Here is a 13,825-nt window from a genome sequence, read left to right as displayed (position 1 = left end):
TCTGGAAGAATAGGTGGGATGACAAAAGAGATTAATAATTGGTTTTGATATGCTCTAGAGGTGAAGAACTATGGGTTGAGAAACTGGTGGTCCTGCTATCAATGGGAAATGAGGGGAAAAGAAATACTATAAAGTAATTAATTGAGTTCTGTGGAACTAAGATTACAAAATGATCCTTTGAGTAAAGCAATAGAGAATTGCTGATTTGGCTTGGAGGGCTAGCTCTAGGATTTCACTCAGTGCTTGAAGAAATGCTTTCAAATGCTAGAAACATTCTTTAAAGTTAAACTATTACTTCTGTTTTGTTACATTATGATATACTTGTGTAAATAAGCAATGCATCTCCTAGAATGATGGATTTGGGAAATGCTGCAGAGAGGATCTGGGGAAAAAATCTTACTATAGGAATATTTGGTTTATATAATAATATATTTAGATGCATAAATGACTAAACAGTCAAGCCCAGAGAGTGATTATATTAAAGGATTGATGTCAATGGGGAGGCCAAGTGGAGGAATACAGAGACCTGTCCTCGGTCTAACCTGTTCAGCCTATTTACTAATGACTTGAAGACATAACTGACGGCCTCCTTCTCAGACTTGCTGGGACAAAGAGTTAACTCATTTGGTATGAGACCAATCTATGTGTATATAAAATATATATGTATATTGTGTGCCTGTATATAAAATACATATGTATATAGTATGTCTCTCTCTCTCTCTCTCTCTCTCTCTCTATATATATATATATATATATATGTGTGTGTATATATATATATATATAAATTGTATAATAGGCTTAGTTCTGACTGAAATAAATAGGCTTAGTTCAACAAAGTGAACATTAAAAAATATAAATCAAAGCCTTACCTTGGTACAAAACGGTGATGTCTTGCTTTAACAGTAGGAAACAGAGAAAAGATTTTAGGGTTTGAATTGAGTTTCAAGTCCATGAGAATGAATTACACATACATCAATTTTGTACATTGAATAAAAGGGAAATGTTGAGAATGATACTCTCTTCAGGACTCATCATGGATATGCATTCAGTTTTGGAAGCTATTCTTTACAGAAAGACAAACTATTAGGTTGGTGCAAAAATAATTGCAGTTTTTGCAATTGTTTTTAACCTTTTAAACCGCAGTTACTTTTGTACCAACCTAATAAAATTGGCAAGCTAACCAAAATATGTTTGTGATTGGGCTATCTGGTGTTTAAAATCAAGTCAACTGAGAATAGCTCAAAGAAAATAGTAATAATAATAAGAAAAACAACAACTAATATTTATTGAGCCCTTATCACATGCCAGACACTACCCAAGCTTGGTAAAAGGATTATCACAATGAATCTCACAACAATCTAATTAGGTACTGTTGCTATTCCCACTTACAAATTAGGAAACTGAGGTGTGGAGAGGTTAAGTAGCCTGTTCACATTAGCATGTTGGGAAGACACTGTGACAACTGCTTACCCTACTCCTGTGTGCAATCTGCAGCAGCAAAATGAACTCCACACGCTCTCAGTTAACTGAGTTCTAATGTCAGATCTTAGGCAAGGATATCTGATTGGTGCAACCGAAATTACATCTGCAACCCCAGCTGCAAGAAAGTGTAGAAATGTCCCTCTGACCTTTGTGGCCTCTCTAGTTCAGGAAGAGATGCTAGAAGGTAGTAAGACTAGATGCTCAGCAAGCCAGCCACACTATGTAGTCCAGGGGGCCAGGTAACGAACAGTAATGTGATAACTCTCTAAGTGACAGGTGCTGTGCCCTCACTTTATACCCATTAATTCATTTAAACTTAAAAATTATAATGGGCAAATCACAGAATCGATACAAGCTACAGAGACATAGTTTTGTGCACAATGTAAAGAAACATTTCTCAAAAGACATAATTGCTAAAAAATAGATCAGAATATTCCTGTTGAAGTAGTGATTTCCCCATCACTGGAACTGTTTAAGTAGAGCCTGTATGACCACTTGGTTTCAGAGAGATTCAAGCCCTAGACGAGCTTTTGAACTTGGCCTCTCAGGGCTTTCCCCCCAGCTTTCAGAATCTGAGCTCCTGCAGTAGGTGCCAAGATGAATAACAGACTCCGGAATGAGTATTTTGTAGAAGAGAAATAAAAAGACAAAGATATCATTCTGAAGACAAAGACTTGACAGATGGCAATTTTCCATTTTATTACCTAGAAATATAAAAAGGTTTAATCACTTAATACAGTACGTACTTAATTTTTTAAGTTTAAAGAATTTCATCCTACTGCAAAAGATCTCTTCAGCTAATTAATTTACTTACAGGGAAGATTATCTGAAACACATTCTAACTGACTATATATTTACTGTAGGCCCTAACGAGAGCTTACAAAAACAAAGGAACTTGTAATATATTTTTATACTCATTTTAGACCGAACAACTTTTGTGTTCCTAATCTTGTAACAAGTCACTTGCCTATAGTTTCTATTAAATATTAATTGAAAATAAAATATTTAAACATTTTTACCATAATTTATCTAGACCCTTAAAAGCATAGACAAAATTTTTTCCTAGCCCCTCCTCAATTTTATAAATCCAGTAGTCTCCCTTTTCTTTCTTTTCCAGTTTCTTACCTGTCTCATTTTATTTTCCATACTTCTGTCATAAATTTCACGCCTCCCAGCATATACCAAGATGGTCCACTACTAGGGCTCAAGAATGCATGTAGTTATACATAATAGTTTAAATATTCTTTGGCATCCAGTTCTAGATCCCAGGAGAAATAAACGCATACCCTGTTTCCCCGAAAATAAGACCTAGCTGGACAATCAGCTTTAATGAGTCTTTTGAAGCAAAAATTAATATAGACCTGGTCTTATATTATGTTAGATAAGACCCGGTCTTATTTGCTCCAAAAGATGCATTACATCTGATTGTCCGGCTGGGTCTTATTTTCGGGAAAACATGGTATTTGCATTAATTTTTATTTCCATTGCTCTTTGTCATGGTACTCGAAGTGTATCCCAGGAATCTCTGGGGATCCCCAAGACCCTTTCAAGGTTCTAAGAAGTCACTTTCATAATAATACTAACATGTTCTATGCTTTTTTGCACTCTCATTCTCTCATGAGTATACAGTGGAATTTTTCAAAGGCTACATCATATGAGATCACTCTGATGTTAACATGTCATGGATTTATTATTGTTATTTTTGAATGAATAATTGATAGTTTTACATGTTCTCATATTTAATTTCTAAAATGGTAAATATTGATAGCTGTAATCTATATAAACAAAAGCCTTTTGAGATCCTCAATAACTTTTAAGAGTTCCTAAGACCCAAATGATTAAGAACTGAACTGTTGCTGTAGGGCATTGATTCTCAGCTGGAGGAGGGCAGTATTGCCCCATTGGGCATTTTAGAGATTTGTGGGGAAATTTAATTGCTACTGTGACTGGGGAGCCCTACTACTTTTGATGGCAGAGGGTTGGGGATGGCAGAGACATGGGGATGCTAAATGTCCTACAAAGCTTTAGACAGTCTTAAATAGTGAAAATTGTCCTGCTTCCTACATAACTAAATGTAGACATTGATTATAGGTTTAAATTCCTATCTGAGCCTAGATCGTGTCTTTACTTAAGCCTTGCAAATGGCTGCCATTTTACACACCAACCACCAAAGACCTTAGGATTGCCTCCAAGCCACTTCATGATCGTGTTCCCCATTACATCTCTGACATGTTCGCCTCTTCTTCCCATTGCTCTCTGTGCTTCACCAGGCTTTGGTCTGGCTCTTCCTTCTGCCTGAAACGCTTTTCTCTGGATAACCACTTGACTGCTCCTTCACTTCCTTCAGTTCTTTGCTCAGACTTCAACAACCCTAATTAAATTTATAAACTGTGCTCCTCGCCCACTCTCTTCAAACTCCTTATCCTACTCTATTTTGTTCTGTTTTCCATTAACACGTATGACTCTCTAATGTACAATATAATCTACTTATTATTTATGTCTAATATTTATTCTCTTTCTCTTCCTTCCCACTGCAAGTAAACTCCAAAAAACCAGAGACCTTTTGTTTTTTGTTCATATGGCCTGGCACATAGTAGACACTCAATAAATATTTGTTAAATCAATCAACATATGGTTTTATTATGAACATCTTTTTACTTAGTCCTCCTTTATAATAACGTTAAGATATTATATTAAAATTTGAAATCATGTGGGTCAGTTTTATTTTATTTCATAATACTAAGGAGGGCATTACAAAATCTTCAGTGTGAAAAAAAGATGTGTTAGATCTAGTGGGCCAAGAGACACAACTCTAGCAGGTCAATTTTCCTATCACAATGAAACCTGCTTTGTGACTTGGTGAGAAAAGAGAAGCCCTGAATCAGATCCAGTGGGAACCCAGTGAAGACTGTCAGTTAATTGTAATTCTACCAATCAGACATTTAAAATATGTTTAGGTCACACAGCAAAAAAGGTTAAGTTCAAAGCCCCCACTCCAGTGATAAGGGGAGGATTGGAAGATATCTCCAACATACGTTGCCTTTTGTTCTGGTGGACCCTATGGAATTCCCTCAACTGTAACATTGTTATATGTTATGATTGAAATTCCAGTTTGTAGAAAGGACAGATGGCAACCTTTATTATAATCAAAGGGAAAAAAAGAAGATGAAAGTATAGCCATTTCAAACTGTGGCAACTGAGGAAATTAAACCAGAGAGCTTAATTTGTGCAAGGTAGGCCCAAAATAAAAGGCCCCCATGGGTATGAATTGCTTTCTATGCTATTCAAAGCCTTCTGTGTTTACAGAGACATGGCAACAAAGAGGTGGTCACTGGGTTCTCCCCCCCACACCACACACACACACGTTTTTATAACACATCACATCCAGCAGACTGTGCTACTTGTCAGCAGCAAAATGACCCTGGATAAAGCCCACCACTGATGGATCAGGATTAACTTTCTATTCTGGGAGTAAGAATATCATTCAGTATCTTTTGAGTGACTTTAATGCTCAAACCAGCATTTTGCACAAACTGAAGTCGTTCACTTGCCCACAAAACAGGTATCAAGCAAGCAGGGGTGGTGCAGACTTTCCCACAGTTCTTTATAAATACGTCAGTGCTGTGACCTCAAAGATCAAGGGCTAAAGAGTGAGAGAGAATTAGCCAGTCCACGGACCCCATTTAATCCTCAGTGCCGTTTTGAAGATTGCCAGAAAAGATGCCCATCGGAGACAATTCCGACATTTGTTTTTATTGTTGTAGGAATGACTTTCCACCATAAGAATAACTGGGGTGATGGAGTATAGGCTTTAAAATCCGTTACAGATTTTATAAGTTAGAGTAAAAGGGTTTCTTTCTAATTTTAATTCCCTTGAGAGATTTTTTTTTCCCTATGAAAATCTATAGGGAAAAATATAGTCCATAGTATTGAACTAGATTATGTATAAACTCATCAGTCATCACATAATATTTTTAAGTATTTCATAGTAGTTATGTAACATGGCTAGATGTTTGCATTATAGGGACCCTATTAAAAGGATACACAAGTAAATTTAAGCTAAATATCCCTGATCATGAATTGTTAGTCTTCTTTTTATGTAATTGTCCTTCACTTCTAGAATTGCTGGTGACAGAGATGTGTAATCACCACAGGTCACCAGGGCCATCTCCACTGGGGAAAAGTCTGCGCTTCCTTCTCCCCTTCCTGTTGCAGAATGAGAGCATGGTATGCTTCCTCCCCATTGCTCTTTTTAAGCCTCTCACTTACCTTTGTTACAGTGCTTACCACCCTGCATTATAATTGTGTATTTACATGTCTGTCATGCCCACTAAATTGTGAGTGCCTTGAGAGCTGGTCTATGTCTTAATCATACTTATAATTCTGAGTTGAGAAAAGCAGACACTCCATAAGTAATTAATGCTTCAAAACGTATTCCTATTTCTTTCTAGACTATTGTCAACATGGAAAATTACCATGTTCTCAAGGAAGGCTGAGCTTCTCTTCCAGCTGTCTTGGTGCTTACTGTAATCAACCCCACTGTCCTCGTCCTCACCCAGCACTGCTGCCGTTCGTATCTTGCACCCAAACCAAAATATACAGTTTCCTCCACTGCCAAGGAAAGGGAGAGGCACTTTTTGGCCAAAATGGAAGAGGTTAAGGAAGAGCCAGCTGGTACTCACAGGTCTGCTTTAGTCTTCTGACAGGAATGAGTAAGTGGGAGACAAGAGATTATGTAATCTGTGTTCCCATACATTTAAGCTCTTCAAATAGCCAAAAATGACCAGACACAAAAGACACTTCAATTTTGGATGCTGCCTTTATTCCTTGCATTTCTAGCCATACTAAATTGAATAAAAACATTACAGGGAACAGCACTGCATCACTCTCTAGAGCTTTGGGGAGTATAGTGCACTTTACAGACATCAACACTCCATCCTGTAGTCACCCTCACTCCTCAGATACTATCAGCAAGCAAAGCAGCATAGCACAGGGTCTAACTGGAATGATAAAAGGATGAAAGGAAGGAATAATTAAGGAGATAATTAATGGTTAGGTCCATCACTGGTATTTCTGTGACTGGTTTCATTTGTTTAAGTGGCACATAATCAGGGCTGCAAAATTTAGGAACTGAAAAGCCAGTCATTTAAAGCATCATTTAGCAAACCAGATAAGCACATTAACTGTGTGTAGCCACGTCTCTAAAATAAACGATAGTGTGCTTTTCAGTAGTAAGTTTATAGAATTCAATATTGCATGTTTACTATTATGTTGGTTGAAACTGATGTTAATTTTTAATTGCCCTTGAATCAAGCAGTGGCAGAAGGATACTTGCTAAATTAGCCAAAAATAACACAGTATGTAATGACCTGATTTGGCATCCATTATTGATACCTGTAAAATAACTTTTAGAAGTTAAATGTAAAATTGCCTGCTCTTTCTTTACCTAAATAGTCTTGTCAGATTTCTGATATTTAGTCTGTGCATTTCGTTGAATGCTTCTTGACCTTGGGAAAAAAGACAAGCTTGGCTAAGCTCAGTGAATTGTTTTATATCTCCAAATAATTCAAGCGTAATAGATTGTTCAATATTGACATCTTCAATTCCTGTTGGTTTTACCTTCCAAATACATCCAAATTGTAACCACTTTCTATCACCTGAGTATTGCAATAGCCTCGTAACTCTTCCTTTGCCCTCTCTCTACCCATTCTCCAAACAGCAATCATCAGATCATGTCCCGCGTCACCTTAGATCCCTCCAAAAGCTTCCCCTCACACTTACAGTGAAGGCCACGTCCTACAGAGGCCGACCACCCTCCCCGTATTTCTCTGCTATGTCATCTAACACGCTCCTTGCCACGATCCATTCCTCCAGTCACACTGGCTTCCTGGATATTCCTAAAAACACCAGACAGTCACTTCTCTGACCTTTCCATGATCGGTTCCTCCAGGTAACCCAAGGCTCACTCCCATGCCTCCTTCATTCCTTTGCCCAAATGTCACTTTGTCAAGAGACCTTTTCTGACAGCCCTTTTAAAAATCACACAGGTACACCAGCACTTCTCATCGCCCTTCCCATTTTTGTTTTTCTCCATAGAACTTACCACCTCTAAAATGCTATAAAATATGCTTATTCATTATCTATCTCCTTCCTCAATGTAAATTACATGAATTCAGGGTTGGATTTTTATTTGTTTTATGCACTTACGTCTCCTCAACACATAAAACACTGCCTGGTATGTGGTAAGTAATACATATTTGTTGAATGAATGAATCTATAGTCAAAATGTTAACCAGTTCATCCTTTGTGTGGCCTTCTAGCTACTGAAATATAACATACTTATTGGGAAATGTCTTGCTTAGTGGTTTGCATTTAAATACATGTCATTGAAGGGCGCATGGACCATAGAAATAGAGCAAGGGCTCTGAAGGTCAGATAGACCTGTGTTTGAATAGAGCTCCACTACTTACAACCTGTATAGTCTGGTGAGTTATATAATCTCCCAGCCTCAGTTTCCTCATCTGTACAATGGGGGTAGTGAAAGTTCTTTTCTCATAGTCATAAAATTTTAAGCAAAGGAACATAAAACGTAATGTTGGGCTTATAATAAAAATTCAGTAAATGTTGGAATTATTGGAAGTAGTATAATTGACCTTTATTTGCTAATTTTTTTTTGTAAAATATTTTACAAATGTTTACTCTTTTGACTAGGAGATTTAACTCAAGATGTGAATTGTTTCCTGTTTTGTTTTTTTTTTTTTGTACTTTAAAGAACATTGTGATCTTTTCTGCTTGAAAAGACGTTACTTAAAGCTATTATTTATTGATGCCCTACTAGTGTGCCAGCCACTGTGCTAGTTACATTCTAATTGTTATCTTTGTAAGAAGCTGTTACTGTCACTGTTTTTTTGCATAAAGGAACAGTCTCAGAATCATGGAGTAAGTGTTCAATGCCAGCTTGCTCAGCCTCCAAAGTTTAGGCCTTTTCCTGGAGACCACTGGCCTCTCACTTCGAACTTCGGTGCCTTGCTCAGCACTCTTGGAAGTACATGGAGTATTTGAGGATTCTAAAAGTGTAGCTCAAGTGAGGGTCTTAAAAGGTCTTGAGACTGGAGATGAGGCTGAAAGACTGTATCTCGTGCCATACCATGTGGATTTTAACCTAGAGGCTCTGGGAAGACATCAAAGGTGTTAAACTTGAGAGTAAGGTTTCAGAGAAGTGTAAAATGACAGAATTTTCAAGGATTGGTTTATGTCACTGAGCACAGTTCAGTCTTTCATATAACTGTAAGCACATTAAGAATAATGGATTTTTTAGATTGGGAAAAATCAGTATAAATGAAAGCCATGTTAAATAGGAGTTTGGTCTATCTTAGGCAAAGGCTCTTCAAAAATAAAAAAATGGAAGTACCATTACACTCCTCACAGTGTCTAATAACGTGGTCTCTTAAAAATTGTAGTGCGTATCCATTTCAAAGTATAAGTGCAGATAGGACAATATTTTTGACAATGATGGTGTGCCACTGGAATTTAGAATAGTAAAATGACTGAGAAGTGGCTTCAGAAGGTGCTCACATTGCTATTTTGGTCTCTGGTGCTTTAACACTTTTATTTCAATAGAAAAGAGTGACTGAGAAAGTAAGTAATGTGATGATGGATGGCTGATACTGGTTTTCCCTAGGAATGGTGTTGAGAAATAATCAACTAAGAAAATGTGAATAGCCGTGGCCTCATGGGCATGAGGTTTGATCAATGTATTAATTTCCTAACAAGATAGGGAAAGTGTTAAACACTAAGAGCAGAATTTGTTTCTTTAATATCTTTCAGCCAATCACTGACTCCAGATTTTTTTTTTCTTTTGTCAGCAAATGAAGATATAGTGACAAAGAAGGTGGTGATTTAAGAGACTTTCCATGGGGTTGGTTAAAAGTATTGGAAACTTCTTACATAAGTGAATATAATGCCTGTGAAAAAAATCAAGTAAAGCTTTTTATCCTCTGCTGTTAGAAGTTTGAAGCACAGTTTCTCTCCCATAGACATTGGTCTCTGGAGTAGGTTCTTGTGTTTTGCTATTGGAGAGGTGGTGCAATTTTGACGGAATCTGTTACACATTGTTGGTTACTTGATGGCCAGTAAAGCCAAGTCAGTTGAAATAGAGTAGTGATTGAAGTAAAGCAAGTGAAAATGGGAAAACAGAAATACCAAAAAGTGCTGTATTTATATAGTCTTTTCTTTACTACATTAAGATTAACGTGAGTGTACATGTGTAGATGTATGAGGAAAATTAAAAGGAGGTGCAAGGAAGAGGGAGAGTTACACTTGTCTTTTAAGTAAATATTTCCAAAGCTAATCATTTAAAGTTCTGTCTAACGTGAAAGTGAAGTAGTTATTCTTTTGACTTGGAATTCTGTCATAAATACGGCTTTCCTTTCCTCTCTCATCATTACATCAGATATGTTTTATCTCTCCGACACCTTTTATGAACGAGTCGAGGTTGTAGTTTATGTCCTCTGTTCTTTTGTTCATACCATACAGTACCCAGCACAACAGTGGGTAGAATGAAGATAATTAATATGAGCATTAAGAATAAGTAAAGTTCTGAAAACTGAGTCAACTTTTTATGCTCGTGTCTGAATTCGGTGGAAGAAAATAAAGTTGTTGATGTGGTAAATAAAACGTGTTACAATGTGTTTTAATGAACCAAATATTCTCTTTTCAATGTTTTCTTCCATGGTGTGTGTGAGTTGTAAGTGAGGATGGGAGCAGGTAGGGCAATAAGAATGAAGGTGGGGAAAAAAACGATAACTCAGATCCTAAACCACAGGTAAAATTTTCACCAGACCTCAAAGGTGTACTTTTCTCTATTCTTTATTGGGAAAATTATTCCCAAGACCAAAGAGTGAGAAGACTACCATAATGTTAAATTATGTAATTACCCTGGCGTATATGAGGCCACTGAGCTAATACACACATATCTCCTTTTAAAAATAAAATTAATAAAAAGGTGAGTCAAAATTTGTACAGCACCTTTTAGGAATTAAAATGTGGAAAGTAAATATACTGCTGTGTGGGAATACATAGCTTATCTGTCACTGATAGCTAATGAATTCCTTCCTATTAAAATTTAATTGAAAATCTTCAATGATATTTAAGCTTTCACAGAAGTGTAAACTACTGTGACTACAATTCACAATGCATTTAAAACAATTATTCTTTATCATTAAAGTTAATAATATGCACATTAACCTCTTATGTAGTCTAAATCAATATTGTAGTTTAAAAGATATGACCTCTGGACAGCTTTGTCTAAATATTGATTTCATTGTCATTTGTATAAGGTATCAAACAAATCGCCTGCTGCACTAATATCCCTAATGCTGCCCCTGACTTTACGGGTTCTTGTAACATAGGACATGTCATTCCAAATATCGAGGACATCACAAAATATAATTGCTGAATGGACAAGATTTGACTATGGCAGAACAGAGTTTCTGTAAACAGATGATAACTTCCAAAGCCTTTGCTTTCAATGGACAATAAAAAAAACTGCTGTTTAACATGCAGATTGGTTGTTGAGGTTGTTTCAAATGGCAGGATTTTTTCTGCCTCCGAGGGTCTAATTTACCTTTTCGTGATGCCTTAGATATTTCAGAAGAGACTCTTCAGTCAGATTAAAATGTGGTAATTCTGCAATATAGCAGTTTTCCCCAAATCACCTTGCTTAGAAATTTCTGTTATGAGTTACTAGTGAGTCAGATGAGTTGGAAAATACATGCATTTAAAAGTAAAGAGGCTGAACCTTTCAAATGGTCATTATGGAATTAATTAAAAACTGATTTAGGGATGGACATGCATCACATGCCCCAATAATTGCCAGCTATATTATTAGTTTTGTAAAAAAAAATTGCCAATTGACATACCGGCTATATAATTTTGCTTTCTTTTACGTTTCTGTGATGCTGAGTTGCAATGCATCACAATGATTGTTAACATCATCCAGTTACAGCTAACTCTATTTTGACGTTGTTTTTCTAAAATTTTGAAACTGTGTTTCACTTTTTTTCTGTAAAGCATTTTAGGAAAGAGATATGCTCGTGATCATGACACTCTGAGCTGTGGGTGCAGTTTATACTAAAAATGTTCCCCCCCAATCTCTTATAGGTAAAAGTGACCCATTTTGTGTAGTTGAATTGAACAATGATAGGCTGCTAACACATACTGTCTACAAAAACCTGAATCCTGAGTGGAACAAAGTCTTCACATTGTAAGTGATAATTACCTTGAGCTCATTTCAAAATGTGGCTGAATGATATTAATTTTGAGATTTTGTGTGTATGTTTATTCTTAACTGATTAACAACTCCATGCTGCTGGGCTGCCTTTGCTAGCAACAGTAAATATCATAATTGCATTACCTTCCTGATAATGAAACCTGGGGAAAGGGTATACCATTTTTCTTTGTTTTCACGGATTTTTTTTTTAACTGTGCTTTCTATATGATTTGACTAAGGATTTTGCTCCCATTAACTGAAGTGTCATACTGCTTCTTCCTTTTATACTTTCTATTGAAATTCTCCCCAATTGCATTGACACCAAGGAAGACAAAGCTCTATTTGTTCCATTGCTCAAATCAGCAAACAGTCTGGTCCCGAATTTGGCAGATGCTTTAGTTTTGGTTTGTTGCATTTTTGTACAATAAGAATATTAAGTATTGTCCTAGATACCAAAACAACCTATGAGTTAATTTTTCTTTTGTTTATAAAAGTTTGTAAACCATTTCGATCATACACTCTAAAAGCTGCCGATGCTACGCTATAGTTATCTCCTAAATTCATTTCTTTTTTCTTTGTTTTTTTTTAAACTGGGCTTTAGTAATGAACTCTGAACAAAGGAAAACTCCAAACAAAAGTGATTCTTAAAAGTTCTCTAACATAGTTTTTTTTGGGGTGTATGAAAAACTGCAAAATTCCTCATTAATTTCTTATAATGTCTCTGCTGAAGAGCCAGTAACTAATCAGATTTAATTATCTGACCAATTTATCTTTAAGGAATTCCACATTTTTATAAGAGATGAAAGCCTGGTCAGGAGACTTGCACTCCTAAGAAGGTTGTGGAGCGTGTTTTCCTCTGGAATGTATAATTGAAAGAATAGGTTTGATTTATTATCAAAGCCATTAATTGATTGTGCCCTGGTAAAGCCTCTTCTCACATGTGATTGCAGTCTTTCGGTAATGAATATAGTCACTTTTTTGTCTTCTCTTAATTCATGTTTTCTTGGTAAACAGTTTGATCAAAGAATAAATCCTGTTAACAATTGGGGCTTTTTTTTCCCAGAAACAAAAATATGAAGAGCTTTCTCAGCTGTTTATTAACATATGTTGTCTTTGGAACACAATGGAACACTACTTAATTTCTAAATCCAGGGTGGTACAGTAGCTATCAATGTTACATTTTCTCCATTCTGATTTCTGTGTTAGTTAATTTTTACTATAAACCCAACAAAAATAAGTCAATGTTTTCGTAAGAGGTGTAAACAAAAAGGAGATATCCTATTACATAAAAGAAAAATTATATTAAATATACTGTGATATCAAATCTAGTGATGTTTTCTGTGGGAGTAATGGAAGACAGGAATTGTGATAATTCCTGTTGTGATAATGAGAACAAGGAAAAGTCTAAAAACTATCAGTGCCACTTATTGGTGTTTTGTTTTTGTTTTTCTATTTTTTTTTTTTATTTTACAATAACTTATTCTGTTATGGTACAGAATGGAATTACCCATGCAGATGGAAAATTATATTTCATTAAAAAATTATAACTTGCAATTATGATGGTGTTCAAAGTTCCAGTTATAGAACCATCACTGTAGTCTACTAAGGTGCATTGTGGGAAATTCTGTCAGATACCAAGCTACCTTGTATATGTGTATATGCAAATAGCATACATAAAAACACATACACACAAAATCAGCTGGAGCTATCTAAATTTTCAAAAGCGTTTTTGTTCTTGTTCCCCACTGATGAAGTCTTTATTTTTTCTTACATATATTTATTATGCAGCAACATTAAAGATATCCATTCAGTTCTTGAAGTGACAGTTTATGATGAAGATCGGGATCGAAGTGCTGACTTTCTGGGCAAAGTTGCTATACCATTGCTGTCTGTAAGTTTTATTCACCTGACACACTGCCCCGTGTTGCTTTTGCTCAAGGAAAAAAAAAAAGAAAAAACCCTCAGCTCTATATCTGTCATTTCTCAACCAAGGTCTGTAATAAGAACACTAAAAATTTTAACATACTCAATTCACGGCCATGTTGAATCCCATGATAGTTAATTTTTCCTGAC

At 36.0% G+C, this 13,825-nt stretch overlaps 1 protein-coding gene across 1 annotated transcript in view; it reads left to right on the top strand.

The window, feature by feature from the left end:
* Positions 1–13,825, top strand: part of MCTP1 (multiple C2 and transmembrane domain containing 1) — a 492,067-nt gene that overhangs the window by 318,718 nt on the left and 159,524 nt on the right. Inside the window, 2 exon segments of the mRNA XM_033110903.1 lie at positions 11,644–11,746; positions 13,541–13,643. Of these exon segments, the coding sequence (XP_032966794.1) occupies positions 11,644–11,746; positions 13,541–13,643 (206 nt within the window).

The sequence above is a fragment of the Rhinolophus ferrumequinum genome, chromosome 7, assembly GCF_004115265.2.
Source record: "Rhinolophus ferrumequinum isolate MPI-CBG mRhiFer1 chromosome 7, mRhiFer1_v1.p, whole genome shotgun sequence".
NCBI classification, from domain to species: domain Eukaryota; kingdom Metazoa; phylum Chordata; class Mammalia; order Chiroptera; family Rhinolophidae; genus Rhinolophus; species Rhinolophus ferrumequinum.
The sequence above is the reverse complement of the archived record's forward strand: the minus strand, read 5'-3'. Positions and strand labels throughout refer to the sequence as shown.